Source organism: Pongo abelii, chromosome 2 (assembly GCF_028885655.2).
Source record: "Pongo abelii isolate AG06213 chromosome 2, NHGRI_mPonAbe1-v2.0_pri, whole genome shotgun sequence".
Classification (NCBI taxonomy): Eukaryota; Metazoa; Chordata; class Mammalia; order Primates; family Hominidae; genus Pongo; species Pongo abelii.
This window is the reverse complement of record NC_085928.1, coordinates 76,291,876-76,318,251: the sequence shown is the minus strand read 5'-3', so window position 1 is coordinate 76,318,251 and position 26,376 is coordinate 76,291,876. Positions and strand designations below refer to the sequence as shown.

Genomic DNA, 26,376 nt, shown 5'->3' with positions numbered 1-26,376 from the left:
CTCTTGGCTCATCCTGCAGCTTTCTTTCTGACTCTGACAGAAAAATTGAAATTATGAAACTTTGTATCCTGCACCAGAGTCCCACATGAGATTCATGAATCTTCAGCTCCCTTCAGAAAACCTGATGCTTTGGTTACCACTGCCCACTGACAAATTACTGTCCACGACCCCACTATTTCTGATTAGCGAAGGTGAACCTTACCTACCTGAATGTAAATAAATGCCAATAGGATTCTTGAAATTCTTCATCCTTAAAAATCTACAGCCCTTAATAGAACATGCACTGTAAATACTATCATATCATGAACTAAATCTTTATCATGTAATTGGATACATTTTCTAAGCTAATTTTAATTGCATCAAGAAACTGCTTAACATTGTAGATCAATCCCGAGGTCCGAGATGACATTTCTCTCACAAAATTAATTATTAATACCCCGATCATTTGCTTAAGACATTAATAGTTTTCATTGATCAGCACATCCTGTTTATCTAAAATGGCCTAATCACCACGCATGTCAGAAGAGTATCTGAACATATCCAATTAGAGATACTGCCGGCTTTCTGCCACATCAGCAGATCCGAAGTTAAGAGTCCCTTTTGTCTTCACAATATATTAAGTCCAGCTTTATCAGAAACTAAGCTATTTAAGGGCAGAAAAGAAAGGCAAGTTCTCTAATGATGGTTGTTCATTTTCTATTAGCTCCCTGGTAAACATACAGGCTTTGCAGTGATCACATGGTTTAAATTAACGCTAAGAGCCCATTATTAAGTAGCTTGTGTCGACCCATGTTTTCATATAAGCCTGTGTTTGCTCACAGTGTTTTTCTTATAAGTGGGAGTAAGATGAGAAACTCCAGGTTATTTTCAGCTTAAAAATATTGGGGCTCCCACTGTGTGTACATGTATCAAAACATCACATTGTATACCATAAATATATACAATTATTATTTGTCAATTTAAAAATAATATAAATATATTTTTTACATGAAAGCTAAAATAACAAATTGAGACCACAGTAATATCTGGCAATGTAGGGTGCTGTAGAGTTTTCAAAGAAGTTTCATTTACTTAACCAGGTGGTTTCCCTTGAAACAGGATTCAGAGAGAGGCTAGGCGGGGTGGTCTACCTAGGACCACATAACAAGTTCCTGCCAGAGTTGTAAATAGAATGAGGTCTCCCGGTTCCGTAGATTTATGGTTTATTTGATTAACTGATGAATAGGTAGCACCCTGCTCATCTTTCAGACCCCAAGGGAAGCTCACCTCCTTTATGAAGATTGCCAAACAAAAAGTTTCCTCCTTCCTTGATAACGGGATATCATATTGCAATTATATGAAATTCTCAGTAACAGCCCCTACTGGATAAAGAGACTCTAGAGGATAGAGATTGTATCTTGTTCCTCTTGATGGGCCCGGTGCTTCACCTTGCATCTGGCAAGCAGAAGATGCTTCATGTATACATTCACATATGGCAGGCTGGCAGGATGGGTGGGAGAAGGGATGAGTGGATGAGAGGAACCACAGTTGAGAGTTCTGTTTTACTAACTTCAGGTTGCAATCCTTCAGCACCAGAGGGAAATTTGGCTTTACTTGAGTCGTACAGTGTTTAATTTTTTTTTTTTTTTTTTTTTCTGAGACAGGGTCTCCCTCTGTTGCCCAGGCTGGAATGCAGTGGAGTGATTATGGCTCACTGCAGCCTCGAACTCCTGGGTTGAAGCAATCCTCCTGTCTTAGCCTCCTGAGTAGCAGGGACTATAGGCGTGCACCACCATGCCAGGCTGATTTTTAAAAATTTTCTGTAAAGGTGGGGGGGGTCTCGCTATGTTGCCCAGGCTGGTCTTGAACTCCTGGCCTCAAGAGATCCTCCCATCTTGGCCTTCCAAAGTTCTGGGATTACAGGTGTGAACTACTGCACCTGGCCTTAAAAAGTATTTTGAACTAATTTTCAATACTTAAAACTTAGGAGATTTTCAAAATACAGTTATATTTTCAACTTTTCTTTGAAAAGTTGTAGATGCCCCTGCAACCCTGGATCTGTGTTCCACATTACCCATCTGCTTGAGCTGAGGGGCACCTGTTCCCTTAAGCAAGGACATGCCTCCATTCCCCAGAATAACAGTGTCTGCCCACAGCTTCAGTCAGGTACTTACTTTGTAGCTTTTGGTAAAGGTAATGAGTAGCCTCTCTTTACTGCAAAATTCTCCTAATTCAGTATTCTTGGCTAACAGAAGTATTAGTGTTCCTAATCATATTCTGGATATATCCAAATGAACCTAGTAGGCAGCTACTGATAGCTGGTTGGATTTCTCTCATTGGGCACTGGAGCTGCATATTTCTGCGGCATGTTAGAAGTGAAACATGGGGCAAAGGGGAAGAAATGTTGGAATTAATGGGGTAGTCACAATTTTCCCACATGATATAACTCCATTGGAAAAATTGGGAATTTCTACCTGAGGTCCACCAGTGTTAAGCCTATCTTGTTCTGTGGCAGTTCTGTATTTGCTTTTTTTTAACTAATTGAAAAATAAATAAGAACAGGGTCTGGACAAAGAGGGACCTTGCAAAGCATAGTGCATTCCCCTGCCTTCAGGTTGGTTCATGCCTAATCAGAAACTGTTCTTGTCTTCACTCAGAAGCCACAGAGACACCTCAGCTCCAATCCCTGCCAAATTATTATTTGCAAGAAAAAAATAGGAGGCTTATTAGCTTTATATTCATAATTTAACATGTCCCTTTCTTCCCCTCCAATGGTACTTTCCCACAAGTGAGTTTTGTTGATATTCGAGTAAAGACAAACTTGCAGAGACCACAAGGAGAAATATTCCCAAATCTCATTGTAATGTCTCTTCTTTCCCACAGATTAAAGGTTATACAAAACTTAGAAGAAGCAGCGATTCTATTCACTTGTTATTGGACTTGAAACTCCCTTTGACCTTGGAAACTGAAGATGAGGTTGCCATGGGAACTGCTGGTACTGCAATCATTCATGTTGTGCCTTGCAGGTAGAGTGTCATTTTAAAACTTTTTGATTTAGAAATGCCATTGTATTTCACACTAATTCAAAAGTGGGCCTTTTGAATTAGACGGCAATGAAAAAAATCGCAAGAGTATGTGCTACTATGACTAGCATTTGCTGACACTGTTGAATATACCTTCCTGATGGTCTTTTAGTGACTCTTTTCATGGTGTTGTATCCAGAGATAGACACCGATGTTTCACCTGTCTATCTGGTCCTTTTAGAGTCGTTTGAGCCATTATTTAGTTTGAAAGTTGTTATTTTTGCTCATCCCAGTGCCCAATTGTGCAGAGATATTGGGCAGTAAAACTGATAATATAGTCTGGAGTGTTGCCTACTTTCATTTCAGTGGATGGACATTTATCTGGATAGCTCTTTCAGTGTCTTTGTTGATATCACTCCGTCTTCTGATACTGACTCTGTTTTTCATTTCAATGTACTACAGTTTAGTAGGAACTAGAAAGCAAAACACAGGAGGTTTTTACCGTATACTCATGGTCAACTACTAGAAAAGGGATTTGAAATGTTCAAACATGGCTGGGCGCGGTGGCTCACGCCGTTAATCCCAGCACTTTGGGAGGCTGAGGTGGGTGGATCACCCGAGATCAGGAGTTCAGACCAGCCTGAGCAACAGTTCAAGACCAGCCTGAGTAACATGGCGAAAACTCATCTCTACTAAAAATACAAAATTAGCCGGTGCAGTGGTGCATGCCTGTAATCCCAGCTACTTGGGGAGCTGAGGCAGGAGAATTGCTTGAACCCAGAAGGCGAAGGTTGCAGTGAGCCGAGATTGCGCCATTGCACGCCGCCTGGGCAACAGAGTGAGGCTCGGTCTCAAAAAAATAAAAAAAGAAAAGAAAAGAAAACTTCACTCATAGTCTCTATTGCTTTCTCCATTTTCTGGAAGATATGAGTCTAGCAGTTGACATACATAATTCAAGTGCTGATGCATCAGAAGTCCAGCATGCACCAGGAATTGGTTTGCAGCTTGGGCTGCTGTGTATCATTCCAGGCCCCTTTGAAATGAGTCTAGTTGACTTGTTCTGTTATTCAGAGTGTCAAGTCCAAGAGGGACACCTGAATATATTTGCATTTTTACAACATGAAGCAAAAATGACTTTTGGCTCACCATTACTTTGATGTGTGCATTCACTCAAATAATGTTACTGAGTACCATGTAACAAGCCAGCCCTGTACTGGGATAATCCTGATCAAAACAGACATGCTACTGCTCTCTTAGAGCTCTATTAACTGAGTCCTGTAACTTCTGACAACTTGTTATAGTAGATTATTTGCAATTGCTATAAAATCAAAAATAATAATGGTAGTACTAACATGTATAGATCACTTATTCTATGCTAGGCACTATGCTAAGCACTTGGTATCCTTTATCTAATTTCTTTCTTCCATGACCCTTAAGAAGTAAGCATTTATTATTTATTTTACTGTATTAACTATGAATATTAATATTATTACTGAAGCATCAAGAAGTTAAGAAACTCACCCAAATTCACAAAGCCAGTAAGTGGTCGACCTAAGATTTAAACTTAAGCTGACTATAGTCTTGCCTGTTCATAGTGTATGGTCTTTTAGTTGTCTTGTGGATTTGGCAAGTTTATGGTTGCAAATTTAGTTTTGAGATTTTTGTTTTCATTCTTCCTATGTTTTTCTAAATGTAAACCCTCATTTACTTATACATCTTTTATAGTCTACCTTCATGTTTCAAACTTCTTGCCTTAGTTGAGTTCACAACGTCTTCCCCGCTGCGTGATTGTGAACATCTTGGCATCCCTCTTAGTGATATTGTTTATTTCCCCCATCTGGTCAGAACCTTCATCTTCCTCCCAGCAGTATGCCCAGGCTCTAATACCTCAGTTGTTTTTCTCTGGGACCTTGACCCTCCTAAGGGATTCGACTGACACTTTAGAGTTTTAACTTCTCATAATGACTCTGGTATAAACGTACTCTTTAAGCCATAGAGCGGTGAATTGATTTCTCATATTTGGCTACAGCAAAATGTTTATTTAACCCAATGTGCTAAGTAAATATCAAGATATGAAAGGGTTGAAAATCAAGGAAGCCACTACTCTCTTCAGTAGTGTTTTGAAAAACTTGGGGGAGAAGATGGCCGAATAGGAACAGCTCCGGTCTACAGCTCCCAGCGCGAGCGACGCAGAAGACGGGTGATTTCTGCATTTCCATCTGAGGTACCGTGTTCATCTCACTAGGGAGTGCCAGACAGTGGGCGCAGGTCACTGGGTGAGCGCACCGTGCGCCAGCCGAAGCAGGGGTGAGGCATTGCCTCACTCGGGAAGCGCAAGGGGTCAGGGAGTTCCCTTTCCAGGGGTGACAGACGGCACCTGGAAAGTCGGGCCACTCCCACCCGAATACTATGTTTTTCCCACTGGCTTAGGAAACGGTGCCCCAGGAGAGTATAGCCCGCACCTGGCTCAGAGGGTCCTACGCCCACGGAGTCTCGCTGATTGCTAGCACAGCAGTCAGAGACCAAACAGCAAGTCGGCAGCGAGGCTGGGGGAGGGGCGCCCGCCATTGCCCAGGCTCGCTTAGGTAAACAAAGCAGCCTGGAAGCTTGAACTGGGTGGAGCCCACCACAGCTCCAGGAGGCCTGCCTGCCTCTGTAGGCTCCACCTCTGGGGGCAGGGCACAGACAAACAAAAAGACAGCAGTAACCTCTGCAGACTTAAATGTCCCTGTCTGACAGCTTTGAGGAGAGCAGTGGTTCTCCCAGCACGCAGTTGGAGATCTGAGAACGGGCTGACTGCCTCCTCAAGTGGGTCCCTGACCCCTGACCCCCGAGCAGCCTAACTGGGAGGCACCCCCCAGCAGGGGCAGACTGACACCTCACACGGCCGGCCAGGTACTCCAACAGACCTGCAGCTGAGGGTCCTGTCTGTTAGAAGGAAAACTAACAGAAAGGACATCCACACCAAAAACCCATCTGTACATCACCATCATCAAAGACCAAAAGTAGATAAAACCACAAAGATGGGGAAAAAACAGAGCAGAAAAACTGGAAACTCTAAAATGCAGAGCACCTCTCCTCCTCCAAAGGAACGCAGTTCCTCACCAGCAACGGAACAAAGCTGGACGGAGAATGACTTTGACGAGCTGAGAGAAGAAGGCTTCAGACGATCAAATTACTCCGAGCTACGGGAGGATATTCAAACCAAAGGCAAAGAAGTTGAAAACTTTGAAAAAAATTTAGAAGAATGTATAACTAGAATAACCAATACAGAGAAGTGCTTAAAGGAGCTGATGGAGCTGAAAACCAAGGCTCGAGAACTACGTGAAGAATGCAGAAGCCTCAGGAGCCGATGCGATCAAATGGAAGAAAGGGTATCAGCCCTGGAAGATGAAATGAATGAAATGAAGCGAGAAGGGAAGTTTAAAGAAAAAAGAATAAAAAGAAATGAGCAAAGCCTCCAAGAAATGTGGGACTATGTGAAAAGACCAAATCTACGTCTGATTGGTGTACCTGAAAGTGACGGGGAGAATGGAAACAAGTTGGAAAACACTCTGCAGGATATTATCCAGGAGAACTTCCCCAATCTAGCAAGGCAGGCCAACATTCAGATTCAGGAAATACAGAGAACGCCACAGAGATACTCCTCGAGAAGAGCAACTCCAAGACACATAATTGTCAGATTCACCAAAGTTGAAATGAAGGAAAAAATGTTAAGGGCAGCCAGAGAGAAAGGTCGGGTTACCATCAAAGGGAAGCCCATCAGACTAACAGCGGATCTCTCGGCAGAAACCCTACAAGCCAGAAGAGAGTGGGGGCCAATATTCAACATTCTTAAAGAAAAGAATTTTCAACCCAGAATTTCATATCCTGCCAAACTAAGCTTCATAAGTGAAGGAGAAATAAAATCCTTTACAGACAAGCAAATGCTAAGAGATTTTGTCACCACCAGGCCTGCCCTAAAAGAGCTCCTGAAGGAAGCGCTAAACATGGAAAGGCACAACCGGTACCAGCCACTGCAAAATCATACCGAATTGTAAAGACCATCGAGACTAGGAAGGGACTGCATCAACTAACGAGCAAAATAACCAGCTAACGTCATAATGACAGGATCAGATTCACACATAACAATATTAACTTTAAATGTAAATGGACTAAATGCTCCAATTAAAAGACACAGACTGGCAAATTGGATAAAGACTCAAGACCCATCAGTGTGCTGTATTCAGGAAACCCATCTCACGTGCAGAGACACACATAGGCTCAAAATAAAAGGATGGAGGAAGATCTACCAAGCAAATGGAAAACAAAAAAAGGCAGGGGTTGCAATCCTAGTCTCTGATAAAACAGACTTTAAACCAACAAAGATCAAAAGAGACAAAGAAGGCCATTACATAATGGTAAAGGGATTAATTCAACAAGAAGAGCTAACTATCCTAAATATATATGCACCCAATACAGGAGCACCCAGATTCATAAAGCAAGTCCTGAGTGACCTACAAAGAGACTTAGACTCCCAAACATTAATAATGGGAGACTTTAACACCCCACTGTCAACATTAGACAGATCAACGAGACAGAAAATCAACAAGGATACCCAGGAATTGAACTCAGCTCTGCACCAAGCAGACCTAATAGACATCTACAGAACTCTCCACCCCAAATCAACAGAATATACATTTTTTTCAGCACCACACCACACCTATTCCAAAATTGACCATATACTTGGAAGTAAAGCTCTCCTCAATAAATGTAAAAGAACAGAAATTATAACAAACTATCTCTCACATCACAGTGCAATCAAGCTAGAACTCAGGATTAAGAATCTCACTCAAAACCGCTCAACTACGTGGAAACTGAACAACCTGCTCCTGAATGACTACTGGGTACATAACGAAATGAAGGCAGAAATAAAGATGTTCTTTGAAACCAACGAGAACCAAGACACAACATACCAGAATCTCTGGGATGCATTCAAAGCAGTGTGTAGAGGGAAATTTATAGCACTAAATGCCCACAAGAGAAAGCAGGAAAGATCCAAAATTGACACCCTAACATCACAATTAAAAGAACTAGAAAAGCAAGAGCAAACACATTCAAAAGCTAGCAGAAGGCAAGAAATAACTAAAATCAGAGCAGAACTGAAGGAAATAGAGACACAAAAAACCCTTCAAAAAATAAATGAATCCAGGAGCTGGTTTTTTGAGAGGATCAACAAAATTGATAGACCACTAGCAAGATTAATAAAGAAAAAAAGAGAGAAGAATCAAATAGATGCAATAACAAATGATAAAGGGGATATCACCACTGATCCCACAGAAATACAAACTACCATCAGAGAATATTACAAACACCTCTACGCAAATAAACTAGAAAATCTAGAAGAAATGGATAAATTCCTCAACACATACACCCTCCCAAGACTAAACCAGGAAGAAGTTGAATCTCTGAATAGACCAATAACAGGATCTGAAATTGTGGCAATAATCAATAGCTTACCAACGAAAAAAAGTCCAGGACCAGATGGGTTCACAGCCGAAATCTACCAGAGGTACAAGGAGGAGCTGGTACCATTCCTTCTGAAACTATTCCAATCAATAGAAAAAGAGGGAATCCTCCCTAACTCATTTTATGAGGCCAGCATCATCCTGATACCAAAGCCTGGCAGAGACACAACAAAAAAAGAGAATTTTAGACCAATATCCTTGATGAACATTGATGCAAAAATCCTCAATAAAATACTGGCAAACAGAATCCAGCAGCACATCAAAAAGCTTATCCACCATGATCAAGTGGGCTTCATCCCTGGGATGCAAGGCTGGTTCAATATACGCAAATCAATAAATGTAATCCAGCATATAAACAGAACCAAAGTCAAAAACCACATGATTATCTCAATAGATGCAGAAAAGGCCTTTGACAAAATTCAACAACCCTTCATGCTAAAAACTCTCAATAAATTAGGTATTGATGGGACGTATCTCAAAATAATAAGAGCTATTTATGACAAACCCACAGCCAATATCATACTGAATGGGCAAAAACTGGAAGCATTCCCTTTGAAAACTGGCACAAGACAGGGATGCCCTCTCTCACCACTTCTATTCAACATAGTGTTGGAAGTTCTGGCCAGGGCAATTAGGCAAGAGAAGGAAATCAAGGGTATTCAATTAGGAAAAGAGGAAGTCAAATTGTCCCTGTTTGCAGATGACATGATAGTATATCTAGAAAACCCCATTGTCTCAGCCCAAAATCTCCTTGAGCTGATAAGCAACTTCAGCAAAGTCTCAGGATACAAAATCAATGTACAAAAATCACAAGCATTCTTATACATCAATAACAGACAAACAGAGAGCCAAATCATGAGTGAACTCCCATTCACAATTGCTTCAAAGAGAATAAAATACCTAGGAATCCAACTTACAAGGGATGTGAAGGACCTCTTCAAGGAGAACTACAAACCACTGCTCAAGGAAATAAAAGAGGATACAAACAAATGGAAGAACATTCCATGCTCATGGGTAGGAAGAATCAATATCATGAAAATGGCCATCCTTCCCAAGGTAATTTACAGATTCAATGCCATCCCCATCAAGTTACCAATGACTTTCTTCACAGAATTGGAAAAAACTACTTTAAAGTTCATATGGAACCAAAAAAGAGCCCGCATCGCCAAGTCAATCCTAAGCCAAAAGAACAAAGCTGGAGGCATCACGCTACCTGACTTCAAACTATACTACAAGGCTACAGTAACCAAAACAGCATGGTACTGGTACCAAAACAGAGATATAGATCAATGGAACAGAACAGAGCCCTCAGAAATAACGTCACATATCTACAACTATCTGATCTTTGACAAACCTGACAAAAACAAGAAATGGGGAAAGGATTCCCTATTTAATAAATGGTGCTGGGAAAACTGGCTAGCCATATGTAGAAAGCTGAAACTGGATCCCTTCCTTACACCTTATACAAAAATTAATTCAAGATGGATTAAAGACTTAAATGTTAGACCTAAAACCATAAAAACCCTAGAAGAAAACCTAGGCAATACCATTCAGGACATAGGCATGGGCAAGGACTTCATGTCTAAAACTCCAAAAGCAATGGCAACAAAAGCCAAAATTGACAAATGGGATCTAATTAAACTAAAGAGCTTCTGCACAGCAAAGGAAACTACCATCAGAGTGAACAGGCAACCTACAAAATGGGAGAAAATTTTCGCAACCTACTCATCTGACAAAGGGCTAATATCCAGAATCTACAATGAACTCCAACAAATTTACAAGAAAAAAACAAACAACCCCATCAAAAAGTGGGCGAAGGACATGAACAGACACTTCTCAAAAGAAGACATTTATGCAGCCAAAAAACACATGAAAAAATGCTCACCATCACTGGCCATCAGAGAAATGCAAATCAAAACCACAATGAGATACCATCTCACACCAGTTAGAATGGCAATCATTAAAAAGTCAGGAAACAACAGGTGCTGGAGAGGATGTGGAGAAATAGGAACACTTTTACACTGTTGGTGGGACTGTAAACTAGTTCAACCCTTGTGGAAGTCAGTGTGGCGATTCCTCAGGGATCTAGAACTAGAAATTCCATTTGACCCAGCCATCCCATTACTGGGTATATACCCAAAGGACTATAAATCATGCTGCTATAAAGACACATGCACACGTATGTTTATTGCGGCATTATTCACAATAGCAAAGACTTGGAACCAACCCAAATGTCCAACAATGATAGACTGGATTAAGAAAATGTGGCACATATACACCATGGAATACTATGCAGCCATAAAAAATGATGAGTTCACGTCCTTTGTAGGGACATGGATGAAATTGGAAATCATCATTCTCAGTAAACTATCGCAAGAACAAAAAACCAAACACCGCATATTCTCACTCATAGGTGAGAATTGAACAATGAGAACACATGGACACAGGAAGGGGAACATCACACTTCGGGGACTGTTGTGGGGTGGGGGGAGGGGGGAGGGATAACATTGGGAGATATACCTAATGCTAGATGACGAGTTGGTGGGTGCAGCGCACCAGCATGGCACATGTATACATATGTAACTTACCTGCACGTTGCGCACATGTACCATAGAGCCTAAAGTATAATAATAATAATAATAATAATAAAAAAAAGAAAAAATAAAAAAAATAAAATAAACTAATTGTGGACTGATAAAAAAAAAAAAAAAACTTGGGGGAATTCTCATCTAAGGTGTGTGTGTAACTGTATCTATTTTATTCACTTAGCTTTTTATAGAGAATCAGTGTATTGATTATTTTTGTGAGACTTTTTTGTGACCTGTTTTACATGGCATTAATATTCCCTTACCATATGCCTTCTTCAGTGTAGGTAAAGTCAAGCTTTAATTAATGTTTTTGTTTTCTTGCCATTTGTCTTGATTTCATTAATTTACATAGCACTCCACTCTCTGAATTTTGATCTTTTAAACTGCTTTAGGCCAGGCATAGTGGCCCATGCCTGTAACCCCAGCAGTTTGGGAGGCAGAGGCGGGCAGATAACCTGAGGTCAGGAGTTGAAGACCAGCCTGACCAACATGAAGAAACCTCGTCTCTACTAAAAATATAAAATTAGCCGGGCATGGTGGTGCATGCCTGTAATCCCAGCTACTTGGGAGGCTAAGGCGGGAGAATCGCCTGAATCTGGGAGGCGGAGGTCGCAGTGAGCCGAGATCACGCCACTGCATTCCAGCCTGGGCAACAAGAGTGAAACTCCGTCTCATCAGAAATGAAAAACAAAAACAAAAACAAAACAAAACAAAAAACTGCTCATTCTTTTCCTTTTGTGTATCATCCATAACTTTTCTATACATCCTTAGTCTGAGGTTTCTTGGTGAGTTTTTGGCAAAGAATATATTTACACCTGTTATGTTTACCATAATTAGTGAATCTCACATATGCCTTTTCCTGATCTTTTTTTCCCCCAAGTAAGACAGGATCCAAATATACAAGCAGGCTAATCCTGCAAGGGATGCATCTGATAAGATCTGTTAATTATTTGAGGGCATTTATTAGTACTTTATGGTACAATGGGAATGTTCTTTTTTGCCAAATGACTCAGTGTCTGGCAATAATTTTCAAATAAAACAAAACTATTGATGCCAATAATCTAAAAATTCAGTCACTATGAAAATTGGCTTCATTATTCTTCTTCTTCACCAATTTAAACTCAAGATCATAAAACCCTACTACCTAAAAAAGCAAGGAAGCTAACAAATGAGTAAAACGTTCTTACAGAAGTAAAAGTATACAGTGCAACAGGGAATGTTAGTGACTATGGAAAACTAGAAAACAACATACCCCACTAAAATATTAATCTGTGTCCGGCTCTGATCCTTTGTGACAGGTCTCCCAGTTTTTGTTTTTGTTTTTAATCTATATTCTCCTAATTCTCTAGGATTTTCATAAGGTTAATGAATAAAATTTAAATTGGTTTTAAAAGTAAAAATAAAGGGCCTGTATAAAGCAAACCAAAATGGTCTGCAGGCTAGATGCAGTTCCTAGTCCACCACTTTGTGACACTTTATTTCAAATGTTTGCTTTACAATAAGCTATTGTATATTTTAAAATAGGTAGAAGAGAAGAATTCTAATATTTCTACCATAAATAAAAACAAATATTTAAGGTGTTGGAGATCCCAGTTATACCGATTTAATCTTTTCAAATTATATGAATATGTTAAATTATCATATGTATCCCCAAAATATGTACATCTATTATATAAAAATAGAAAGTAATTTAAAAAAATAAGGCTAGGCACAGTGGCTCACGCCTGTAATCCCAGCACTTTGGGAGGCCAAAGCGGGCAGACCACTTGAGGCCAGGATTTCAAAACAAGTGTGGCCAACATGGCAAAACCCAGTCTCTACTAAAATACAAAAAGTAGCTGGGCATGGTGGTACACATCTGTAATCCCAGCTACTCAGGAGGCTGAGGCATGAGAATCACTTGAACCCGGGAGGCAGAGGTTGCAGTGAGCCGAGATCATGCCACTGCACTCCAGCCTGGGTGACAGAGCCAGACTCAGAAAGAAAGAAAGGAAGAAAGGAAAAAAGGAAGGCAAGGAAGGCAAGGAAGGCAGGCAAGAAAGAAATGATACTGCATACACTTAGACCTTAGGGCTTTTATACTAACTCTTTTGTCAAGAGTGCTCTTGCCTTAAATGTCCCCAGGACCCACCCTCTAACCTTCTTTAAATCTGTGCTCAAATGTCACCTAATTGGTGAGGCTTTTCCTGAACACAGTAAATACATTAAAATAGCAATATTTATTTTGACCAACATCTTCTATGCTTTTTATTGCTTGATTTTTTCTTCAGAGCTCTCATCGATATCTGAATAATGATATATTTTGCTTTCTTCTTCTTCTTCTTCCTTTTTTTTTTTTTTTTTTTTTGTGAGACGGAGTCTGGCTCTGCTGCCCAGGCTGGAGTGCAGGGGTGTGATCTCGGCTCACTGCAAGCTCCACCTGCCGGGTCCACACCATTCTCCTGCATCAGCCTTCTGAGTAAGCCTTCCGAGTAGCTGGGACTACAGGCACATGCCACCATGCCCGGCTAATTTTTTTGTATTTTTAGTAGAGACAGGGTTTCACCATGTTAGCCAGGATGGTCTCGAGCCCCTGACCTTGTGATCCGCCCACCTCGGCCTCCCAGAGTGCTGGGATTACAGGCGTGAGTCACCACGCCCGGCCACTTTCTTCTTTTTATACAAAATATCTTTCCCTACTAGACTGTAAGGTTTATTTGGGTAGATATTTCTGTCCTTTTAGTTCACTGCTGTATTCCCAGCATCTGGAAAATGTCTGGGACATAGTGCAATTCAATAAATATTTTTCAAATGAATGAATGCTACAGCCTGGCCAGTCATGAGAGAAAGAAACTAGATCTCCAATTTCAAGCTGTACTATAGACCCTGGATGCTTTGTAGTCACCTTGATGCTAACTCTATGGACTAGCCATCCTATGATGCTAATCCATACACGTTTTTAAAAAGTAGATGTAAACATCTAAAGTATTAAAATTGGTCTGTGTGCCTTGAAGTCTATATCTTGGTGCAACACTGCCTCTCCCATTTCTTATTTTATTTTATTTTTATTACTGTTTTTTGTTTTTTGTTTTTTTTGAGTTGGAGTCTTGCTCTGTCTTCCAGGCTGAAGTGCAGTGGCACGATCTTGGCTCACTGCAACCTCCATCTCCCACGTTCAAGTGATTCTACTGCCTCAGCCTCCTGAGGATCTGGGATTACAGATGCCCACCACCACGGCCAGCTAGTTTTTGTATTTCTAGTAGAGATGGGTTTTTGCCATGTGGGCCAGGCTGGTCTCGAACTCTTAACCTCAAATGATCCACCTGCCTTGCCTTCCCAAAGTGCTGGGATTGTAGGCATGAGCCACCACACCAGGTCACGCCTCGCCCATTTCTGACTTTAACTATAGCTGGGGTAGAACTGTTCCCCTTTTGTGTTTTTCTGCCTCAAGTCTTTATCTGAGTCACAAGCAAGGAGAATTATGGGAAGTTAACCCCGTCCTTAGGGGCAGCCCTCAGCTAAGGGGGCATGAGAATCAGTAGATAAATGCCCCTGTCTCCTGTCCTTTGGGAAGTCAATTCTTAGGCATATTTAACATAATTTCTTAGGGGTTCAAGGCTGGATTGAGTCTCAGTTTCCCACAATAACTCCTTCTACTTTTTTCTTCTTTACTTCTGCTTCTTGGTATCACCTCCTAAATAAACTAAACTGCTTGGAAGTCCTGCTCTTAGCCTCTACTTTTAGGGGAGTCCAAACCAGCTAATAGCAGAGAGGTAGCTTAGTTTTGGTCATGTTAGTAATTAGAAAGAAAGCAGGTGGGAAAAAACAGCTTTAACAGGGATGATTGGAGAGTTGACTGAGTATGTATTAATAGATCTATATATGTATGTGTATGCATGTGTTTGCATAATACATGCTCACAAACCACTGTGTAGTTATATCTATAAATATTTTCTGGGTCCTGCAATTAGAGAGTTTTACTTTTTTTATTATTTGCTTGTTTTATTATTAACCAGATGTTGAGCAAGTCATTTTACCTAAGATTCATCTTATACTTCTGTACAATGAAGGAGTTGAACAGATGGTTTTAGAGTCCTGTTCAATTCCAATAATTTACAATTCTATCTGTACACATGGTTTGAGAGGAAGATATGTATGCCAATAGGGTTAGAGCTCAGCCTGGAATTCTATTCAACTAATATGAAATTTCATATAGGTCATATGCTTTACCATGTGCTATTGATTCTGTTCACATTGGCAACATTTGAAAGAAAGAAGAAAATGGCTGCTCCATATGTTTATGTGCAGCAAGAGGCGTGAAGACATTTAAAAAACTCTCTGTGAATGAGCGCAGAAATTTATGCTTGATACATTCTCAGTTGATCTTGGTTTAAAGGAGGCTAAATTTATTCCCATCTCTGTGGTGCAGTTTACCAACTTCAGCAATTATCTCTTTTTGAGAAAGTGCATCCTCTCCAAATGCAAGCATTTGTTGATTTGCTCACAAAATGTATGTCGTTATTATATCTGCATCTGGGGGCATGTAGTGGAGAAAGGTCCTGTATAATTCACAGGAGACATATTCTGAAATGGGTGAGTGTTCACAAAAAGTGGAGCAAGGAAGGCCTCTGGATTGAATAGTCAATCACAGGATGTAGCTTGAATCTATGATAGAAAAAAATATATACAAACCTGCAATGAGAACACATACAAAGAATGCTCATTGGTCTTCAGAAGGCTTTTGAGGCTCAGGAAGTCTCATCACTAAGACTGAAGTAGGCTATCTAAAGTTTGCGCTTATTCTAGTTCTGAGAGCACAAATACACGAAAGAGGAATTCCCAGTATTTGTTAATGTTGATGATAGGACTCAATGAGCACCATTTTTCTACCTACTCAGAATATTTCATTAAAGCTCATGACCAACCCTCGAGCATTCTCCCTTTTATCCCCACCAGGATGGAGAGCACACAGAAGTTCATTTCAAGGCTTGACCTCACTGCGCAGCAAGGTATAATATTTCAATTCCCAAGATTCTCACATTTTCCCCCAGAATAAACAGAGACACAGGCAACAGTCAAATACTTCACAGTTCTACCCATGTATTAAACCTAGTACTACCCTGTTCTTGTAAAAGTAACAAATATTCAATTAAGACCAAAAAAGAGCTGAGTGTTAGTTTTCATTTAGTTACTGCTAAGCATAGTCCTGTATTTTATTGTTTCTCTTTGTAAGAAAATGACTTGCCAGTGTATTTACAATCATGCTGACTGAAGCCAAAGCCTGGATTTCCTGTTTGCTCTGTGCTCTCTCATAACTATGGCCATAAAATGAAGCCCATGTGGTAGAAAGACTTAGTCAAGAAGACAGCTAATAACTAGATTAAAAAGCAGTGACTCCATTGATGAAAGTTAAGGAAAAAAATAAGGGAAGTATACCCGGAAAATAATAAATAGCAAATGCAAAACTTCTTTTCAACATAAATTTAAGTATTTAAGTCCATTTCACAGTGGGAAAATGTTAATCAGTAATGAAGATGTTGAGGTAAATAGAGGAACTGGCAGCGATTTTATATCTCCATAGGCATGGACATATAGTAGCAGGCACACAACCCAAAAGTTATTAGAAATGTTCAATTTAAGACCTCTCCTGAAGCAAAATTGTTAATGGGTCCATTAGATATGCTCAGCCATGCTGGATGTCTTAACTATAAATAAAACTCGCTTACTGATAGAGTCTAGGATGTATTGTATCTAGAAAAAAAATGGAAGAACTCTTTTGAATGAAACCATTTAGGAAGACAGGAAAAAACCAGACAAGTGAAAATCCAATTATGTGTACCTAATGTCAACCTGTGTGATCATTCTCTGTTTAAATGTGGGATCAGTGATGCTGCCTCAAAGCTTGAGGATGACGGGAGCAGGAACAGTCTGGCAGTTGGTATCATGCCAAAAACACCAGCTGGAGACACTGCAGAGCTGGCGGTTGAGAATGTGGACTCCAAAATTACATAGATAGGTCTGCCACTTATGAGTTGTGTGATAAAGGTACGTCATCTCCCTAGGTCATGGGTTTCTTTTTTTTTTTTTAATCTATAAAACAGGCAAAATAACTGTATTTACTTCTTTAGGCTATCTGTGAGGATTGAGAACATGCATATATTCTTTGCACTTAGTGCAGCATCTGATACTTAGCAAACCCACTGATTAATGAGCTATTATTCATTGAGTAATTTAACATATGTTGGAGGTTCCATATGTGGGAACTATGTTTAACTCAGAACTAAGCTATTTAATATATATGTTAAATGTTAAATATATGTTAATGTATATGTTACATGTTAAATAGCTTAGTTTGAAGGTAAACATAGTTATGTTATGGCAATGATAATGATTATGGTGACAATGATGTTGATGATGATGTTGCCATATTAGTTTCTTAGAACATTAGTTTCTGGCCATTCTTCAGTGGTTGAAGGTTGTAGAACAGGGTTTACAGCACATCTGGACCTTATCTATACAATGGTGTTACAATAATAAATACCTATGAGGAACAAATACCTAAATTGCTTAAGCTTGTATGTGTATATATGTGTGTGTGTGTGTGTGTATATGTACATACATGTGTATGTACATGTAATTGTGGGTAGAGCACTCAAGAAGGTCTGTCTTAGTACAGGACTAAGTAACAGTTGTTATTAATATCAGTTAATATCAGGACTAAGTATCAGTTGCTATTAATATCATCATTAGCAGCAGCAACAGCAGCAAACCAGTGGTGTTGGTGACAGCCAGAACATTTTGGGTCTGCCTCCTGGCAGCAAGGCAGCTAGGACAAGTGCCAATTAGAGACATCCATATGGGGGCCTGGCAGTGGGAGAGAGCTGAGGAGGTGTCTATAATGGTACTTCCAGAAATTTATCAAGTTGTAAGAGGATAGGTTTCCAAACAGAGTAGGATCCAGTGGTTCTAAATGATGACTTTTTAAATGCATTTTACAACAACTAACATAAAGAAAATAGCACATAAAAGCCCTTAATGTTACTGTACTGGAATATGCTGCAGCACAGACTCCATTTTCTACCATAATCTTCCATTCCTCTCCACACACGAACTCCCCTTGCTGATTTTAATCAGATATTTCACCTGAATGAAGAAACTTTGTTGGATGATGTAGCCCCACTTAATAATGACCTTAATTCATTTCGTCCTTGTGAGTCTATAAGGTATTTGCTTAACAGTCTATTTAAGAAGGCTGTTAGGAATTAGAGACAACTGCAATAATAATAGTAAGAGTAAAAAGTTATTGGGCATTTATATGCCAGATACAGCACCTCGGTTTTGTATGCACTATCACCCTTAAACTCAAAACAGCCCTCTGGGAGAGGTATTATCCTAAGTTCATAGATAAGGGGTTACATGACCTACCAACAAAACCAGAGCTTATAGAAGTCCAAGGCAGCATTTAAATTTAGGTCTGCCCAGGTCCAAAGCCTGGGCTTTTAATTGTCATGCTATGATGATAACTATTGAAATTGAGTACCTGTCTTCATAAAGCTTACCATCTTGTAAAATACTCTGAACCAATGATTACCAAAATTTAGTTCATGAACCAGCAGCATCACTGTCACCTGGCAACTTATTAGAAATGAGGATTTTGGGGCTCAGGCCCAGACTTACAGAATTATAATCTCTGCAAGTGGGGCTGTCCTTGTTTTAACAAGCTCTCCAAGGGTTGTGTTTCTCAATCTTACCAGCCTGGGTTTCTACTCCAAGAAGACAAGGAAAGAGGGGAATTATTTATCAGCTAAAGCTATACATTAAGTACTCTGAGGTCAGACCAGAATCCATTTAGAATCCACTGGTCTGACCTCAGAGACTTTAATGTATAAGGGGATTCTGATGCTCAAGAAAGGTTGAGAACCACATTAAGCACTCTTGAAAGACAAGGCGGAAATTATCAGTATCCCAATTTTACATGTGAGAATCTGAGAGCAGACTAACATGCTCAAGGTTATATGGCTGACATAAACAGCAAAGCTGGACTCTAGATGTATTAGTCATGGTTGACTCAAAGAATAAGGTAAATACTGTTTTAACATATCCCCTTTAAGACACCTTCATAGAGGAGAGAATGTCAGAGTCTTGTATTTAGAAAAAACAGTGAAGACCCGAGTTTTTCTCTCTTGTAAAGTTTGTTCTGGAGAACCTGCAAATTGCATTGACCAAAACAGAAGTAATTTGTACACAAAGGTTCATAACAATATTATTCATAATAGCCAAAAAGTGGGAACAATCCAAATGTCTATCAATTGATAAATAAGTAAAAATTGTGGTAGTCCCATACAGTGGAATATTATTCAGCCATAAAAAGAAAGGAAGCACTGATACTACAACATGGACACACTTTGAAGATACCATGCTAAGTGAATGAAGCTAGAGACAAAGTCCACATATTGTATGATTCCATTTATGGACTATCCAGAATAAACAAAGCCATAGGGACAGAAAGTAGAATAATATTTTCCCAGAGTAAGGAGTGAGGGAGGATAAGGAACGACTGCTGTTGGATATGTGATTTCTTTTTAGGCTGATGAAAATATTCTGGCATTAGAAAGTGGTGATGGTCACTCAACCTTGTGAGTATGCTAAAAATCACTTAACTGTACATTTTAAAAGGTGGAATTGTATGATGTGTGAATTATATCTCCATAAAAACAATTAAATATTCTGAGGAGAAAAAAAGTACTACTGTCTCCTGAGAGACACTGTCTGCTGTCAGGAAGTTAGAGTTGCTCAGAGCCAAATTCCCTGATACATGATAAACAGAATTACATAATTATAGTCCTATCCCAGTTCTCTTATTTTACAGACAAGTACACTGATTTGTCCAAAACCCCACAGATAATGGGTGGCATAATCAGATTCTAAATTTCCCAAACTGTAATCCCAATCTGTCTTCCACTCCTCTGTTATGGAGCTTCCCAGTTGTGTGTTTTATAGTCATGGAAGGTGGCTGGGATGGGGGGCGGGGGGAGGGGCAGTCACTGGTCTCTTACCACCACTCTGCCCTGCAACAGTGTGCAACTTCTTTAATTAGAGAAAACGAATAAAGCACAAACCTTTCTCAGAGAGTGAACCCTCTCATGTTAATTCACCTGAGGTGTGATATTGGATTCCACCCTGAGAGCAGGGAGACTTAAGACTTCTGGAGGGAGAAGGAGGGCAGCCTCTGTGCTGTGAGAGTGATCTTGAAGATGCAGGATAGGCAGTCACTTCACCTATTTTCAATTTTGTCCTAGATTGGCATCCCTAGGGAGCAGGATATCTTTTCATTTCCTGCCAAACCTCCTGGTGGCCAAAATTAAAAATCCATATTGAGTCGGTAATTAAACTTCCCCCTACCTGAGGGTTATATCCCAGACCAATGCTTTAAAAAGAGTTCTGATACAAAAAAAAAAAAAAAAAAAAAAAAAAAAAAAAGCAGTTTAATGGAGAAAGACTATCTGAAGAAAGAATGATGTCAAATAGATTTAAAACGTATGAATGCAGCAATATATATGTTGCTTGGGCTGCTTAAGTAAAAAGAGACAAAAATAAATCTAAACTCCCCAGTTTCAACTATATTGTTTCCACATGAGTGACATCTATACCAGAAAAAAATTAACACAACTAGAAATGCATTCCTCTTGCAGTGGAAACAAATGTCAAAACAAACAACTCGGGATAAACTTGAGTTAGAGAAGAAAGCTTTGCTCTACTCTTTTCTAAGGAGCTTTGAAGATCTGGCCATGGTTGACATAACAACTCATTGCAGCAAATATGTTACTTCAAGAGGGAGCATTTCACAGATTGTCAAAGTTGTGTTCTCATCCCATCCAACCTATCTTGGAGGAGGATGAGAAAACCGAAGAGCAAAAAGATTAATTCATTTGCCCAAGTTCACATGGCTAACTGCTTTCAGATACTGGGAATGTTTGATTTACTTGAATCAAAATAGTAAGAATGTCTTCCTGAATTGTACTTGATAATGGTTTTCTAGTTACATTATAACATGTCTAAGCTCTATATAAATGAAAATGAATTTTATTAAGAGTGTTTTAGTATTTGATTGGCTTTGTCAAAAGATTTCAGATAGTGGTTTTTGGGAACTTGGTGAATGCCCATGCAGTTTTTGATACAGTGGCAAATAATATTTGTAGAAGATATGACTTTTTAAACTCTAGAACTTATAATTCCTTAGAAAATATTTACACATTCTTTATTTATTAATTCATTTATGAATAAAATAACTGTTCATTCATTTAATAACAATTTGTTAAACACCTAATGATATTATTGGGTACTGATAGATGTTGGGTGTACCGAGATATCTGTGATTTAGTCCATGAACTTAAGAAGTTTATAATCTTGTGGGCTGACACAATTTGTTTCAAACTCTGTTCTGCCAGATTTAAGTGAGAAATCGAGGCAAAATACAATGTTTCTGTCAATGAACCATATTGTTACAGTATCAGAAGCTACTGCCTTGGTACAGCCCACGGTGGATAAGATCATGGTCCTGGGGCTGAGAAAAATCTGGGTTCAAAACCTACCTCTAATTATAGTTGCTAAGTGTATGAGCTTGAGGAAATTGCTTAATTCTCTGAGAAAACATTTAAAATAGCCCAGTGACTGCCCCATAGTCAGCACTTAATAATAATGTCTATTATAGTCATTTATTAATAACAAAAGGGCATGGCCTCCTCTCTTTATCACTGAGCTCCAGTGCAAGTAAAACACTTCCATCTACTTTACTTTCAATGGGTCCTAAATTACCTAGTAGAAATAAAGAAAAAAGGAAAATTGTGGGAGTAAGAAGGAAAGAGAGAATGCCATAAGCTGCACGCCTTTGGGCCTTTCTGTCATTTTCCAGGTGTCTATTCTTCCAAATAGGAGGGTCAAAAGTGATGGTGTTTAGTTTTGTTGTAAAGTTGACTAAGAACGGAATAGGTCGGCGGGGTGCAGTGGCTCATGCCTGTAATTCCAGCATTTTGTGAGGCTGAGGCGGGTGGATCACCTGAGGTCAGGAGATCGAGAGCAGCCTGACCAACATGGCAAAACCCCATCTCTACTAAAAATACAAAAATTAGCCAGGCATGATGGCAGGTGCTTGTAGTCCCAGCTCCTCAGGAGGCTGAGAATCACTTGAATTCAGGAGGTGGAGGTTGCAGTGAGCTGAGATTGTGCCACTGCACTCTAGCCTGGATGACAAAAGCAAAACTCCGTCTCAAAAAAAAAAAAGAAAAAAAAAAAGGGAACAGGTCACAGTTTCTCTCACTATCAAATAATCGTTTGCATTTAAAGAGAAGGAGGAAGAAAACAAGATTGATGCCTATTTTGTTTAATTATATTATTCTCAGGGTAAAACTGTATCTTGTTCTCTACAGTGGTAGGTAGGTAGGTAGATAGGAAGTAGGAAGGTAGATAGGTAGGTAGATAGGGAGGTAGGTAGGTATGTAGATAGATAGATAGATAGATAGAAAAAAATGTATATAAGCACTTTTTTCTGTATTTTTACCAAGTCTGTTGGGCAATCTGTTGATATTTGAACTAGATAATTTTAGAAATAGAGGAAAATACTACATCACTCACCTAATATTTTGTCATTAACTACAAATAATTATTATTTTACCGGATGTTTTTACATCAAAACATGACTTAAAAGTCCTAGGCAAATTTTTCACTACTGATGATGGTAATTACTAAAAAGTCAGGAAACAACAGGTGCTGGAGAGGATGTGGAGAAATAGGAACACTTTTACACTGTTGGTGGGACTGTAAAGTAGTTCAACCATTGTGGAAGTCAGAGTGGCGATTTCTCAGGGATCTAGAACTAGAAATACCATTTGACCCAGCCATCCCATTACTGGGTATATACCCAAGGGATTATAAATCATGCTGCTATAAAGACATGTGTACACATATGTTTATTGCGGCACTGTTCACAATAGTGAAGACTTGGAACCAACCCAAATGTCCATCAGTGATAGACTGGATTAAGAAAAACGTGGCACATGTACACCATGGAATACTCTGCAGCCGTAAAAAAGGATGAGTTCATGTCCTTTGTAGGGACATGGATGAAGCTAGAAACCATCATTCTCAGCAAACTATCGCAAGGACAAAAAACCAAACACCGCATGTTCTCACTCATAGGTGGGAGTTGAACAATGAGAACACATGGACACAGGAAGGGGCACATCACACACTGGGGCCTGTTGTGGTGTGGGGGGAGGGGGGAGGGATAGCATTAGGAGATACACCTAATGTTAAATGAGGAGTTAATGGGTGCAGCACAACAACATGGCACATGTATACATATGTAACAAACCTGCACATTGTGCACATGTACCCTAAAACTTAAAGTATAATTAAAAAAAAAAGAAAAGTAAACCAATACAGAAGGGGAAAAAAAAACTAATGAGGTTAGGCTCAGTGTTTCTAGGAATGATGTAACTAGAACTGTGACTTTTGTCATATATTTCATCAATAAAGATAATAAATGCTTAAAAAATAATTACCATCCTCCTTCCTCTCTGTTAAATGCTTCAAATACATTATATAATTTTTACTGGGCTCAGAGCAGCCCTAATATGGCTAATATTGGTACCTCTGTACCTCTGTATTATAGATGGGGCAACGAAATTGGGTTAAGTAAGTGGCTGAAGGTCACACAAGCATGGCCTCCCCAGAACCAGATACTTCCCACCTACTTTGTCCTAGTCAACCTTAGCTTCAGACCTTACCATCTTCCTTCCAGTGCAACATTCTCCATTTTTGTTGTTGTTGTTGTTGTTTTATTTGTTTGTTTGTTTTTGAGACGGAGTCTTGCTCTTATTGCCCAGGCTGGAGTGCAGTGGCACAATATCGGCTCACTGCAACCTCTGCCTCCCAGGTTCAAACAATTCTCCTGCCTCAGCCTCCAGAGGAGCTGAGATTACAGGCGCCCACCACCACACCTGGCTAGTTTTTGCATTTTTAGTAGAGATGGGATTTCACCATGTTGGCCAGGCTTGTCTTGAACCCCTGACCTCGTGATCTGCCCACCTGAGCCTCCCAAAGTGCTGGGATTACACGCATGAGCCACCGCCTGCACCCCTCCACCAACACTCTTTATAGTCCCTGTGCAGAAACTCAAACCATTTGTCCCCTGTCCCAGTGCCTCTTCAGTCTAGTCCTTCAATAGCTTCCTCCTCAGTTACTGATTTGCTACATGACTATGGAGACAACCAGATTAAACTGTGTAGATGTCATTTCCTATTGCTTTATTTCTGTAACTGCAACCACAGTATAGTGATTTCTGCTTTCCCTCCAAGAAGACAACGGTCCTCCAACACCCAACGTTTTATCTCTGAATTGTTACCTTATTTACTCTGCAGCCCCTACAGTAGCAGTCATTATGTCTCCTCCTGACCTACTCTGGTATGTTCTTTCTCCCTTCCTCCTTTCTCTCCTTTGATTTCTCAGTCTAATTATATCTTAGCTTAGAATATAAACTTATAGCTAATGAAATTTTCTTCAAACATGCCTTCAAACCCCAGCTGTTCATTTCCCTCTGAGTTAAAATGAGTAAAGTTTTGATTATGTTTGTTTAAAATTCACTAGGCTAATATATCCATATATTGAATGTATTACATATACATTATCTTCTGTACTTCTTTAAAGGCAAATGTGAAATTCTCTAACAAAGTCTTCCCTATAAAAAAAAAAATGACACACCACTCTCAGGGGAATTATGATAATTCAAAGAACAAACCAAACCAAATTAAATTCACATCTTTTCTGAGCAAAAGAGTAAATAATAAAAATGCAGAAGTATTGTTTGTTAGGGTCAACAGCTTTTGCTAGAACCTGATGTGATATTCTCTATAGAATTTTGTTGGGAAGTTATGAAGTACTGATAAGACAGGCAAATATTATTTGCACACAAATGATCCTTGCAAAATAAAAATTTTCAAGTGGAAATAAATTCTTCCTTATCCTCTTTAGTTCTTCAGCAGCATTCTTGGACACCCTCTTTGGGAATGCTTTTCTCTCCAATGTTGTGATATTTCCACGAAAACTTTGGTTTTAATGTAATATTTATCTAACTAGATATAACCAGACTTGAACTAGATTTCTTGTACCTCCCTTATGATTTCAGCTATGTGCTCAATTCAGTTGAATTTAAGAAGATTATCAATTGCATTTCATAATTGTTTATGGATTTCGTATTATTTAAACTTGCTCTCCAGTTCAGTAAATAAATTTAAGAGGAAATCAATATTATGAATTTTTTTGCAATTATTAGAAATTACTTTTGAGTTTTAGTCTTTTTCTTTCTTTCTTTTTTTTCTTGGTGTAATTGTAATAGAAACCCAAGGAGTCTAGAACCGTACTTGCTACATTCTGGTTTTGTGACTTTGATCAAATCGCTCTGCCTCTCAGGATTTCAGACTCTGCACAAGTAAATAATGAGATGGAGCACAAGTGAGCTTTCTAGGTCAGCGTTTCCCAAAATTTTATCATCTATTTTTGTCCAATCTCTACACTCCCTGTATTATTATTCACTTTAATTTTTTATTAACTATTTTTTTTTTTACTTGAAGGAACTTTATCACAGCAGTATCACTTGTTGTAAGTAAAAAGCCATAAAAATAGAGACAACGGAAACAAATGTATTAAAGCCTGGCATGTCCTCAGAAGACTCTGCTCCTGAGCCTTGATAGTTCACCACAAATGTTAAGACTGTCAAGTGTCAGAGAGGTTTTAAAGACATGCTGGCACCAAGTGAGACTTTATTTTTAGTTTAATCAGAAGAACTCAAAGAGAATTAAGTGAAAGAGGAGTGACTGATTCTTAAGTGAGTTAGGTCTTGTTTGTTTGTTTTGTTTGTTTGTTTGTTTTTGGAGACAGATTCTCGCACTATTGTCTGGGCTGGAGTGCAGTGGTGTGATCTCGGCTCACTGCAACCTCTGCCTCCCAGGTTCAAGCGATTCTCCTGCCTCAGCCTCCACGTAGCTGGGATTGTAGGCTCTCACCACCACTCCCGACTAATTTTTTGTACTTTTAGTGGAGACGGGTTTTCACTATGTTGGCCAGGCTGGTCTTGAATGCTTGACCTCATGATCCACTCGCCTTGGCCTCCCAAAATGCTAGGATTACAGGCGTGAGCCACCACCCCCTGCCATGAGTTAGTATTTTTTAGTGCCTGATCTCTGTACAATCTAAAAATTATCTCCCATGCCAGTGTTGTGCATCTTGCATTTTTGGAAATGCTAA

The 26,376-nt window shown here is 39.4% G+C and overlaps 1 protein-coding gene across 4 annotated transcripts in view; it reads left to right on the top strand.

Annotated features, from left to right (window-relative positions):
* The window catches only part of CNTN4 (contactin 4), a 992,918-nt gene that overhangs the window by 479,134 nt on the left and 487,408 nt on the right, over positions 1-26,376 (top strand). For all 4 annotated transcript variants that reach the window (XM_054551881.2, XM_054551876.2, XM_054551877.2 and 1 more), the window contains one exon: positions 2,863-3,005. In XM_054551881.2, the coding sequence (XP_054407856.2) occupies positions 2,951-3,005 (55 nt within the window). In that variant the 5' untranslated portion in view covers positions 2,863-2,950. The remainder of the gene's footprint in view (positions 1-2,862; positions 3,006-26,376) is intronic.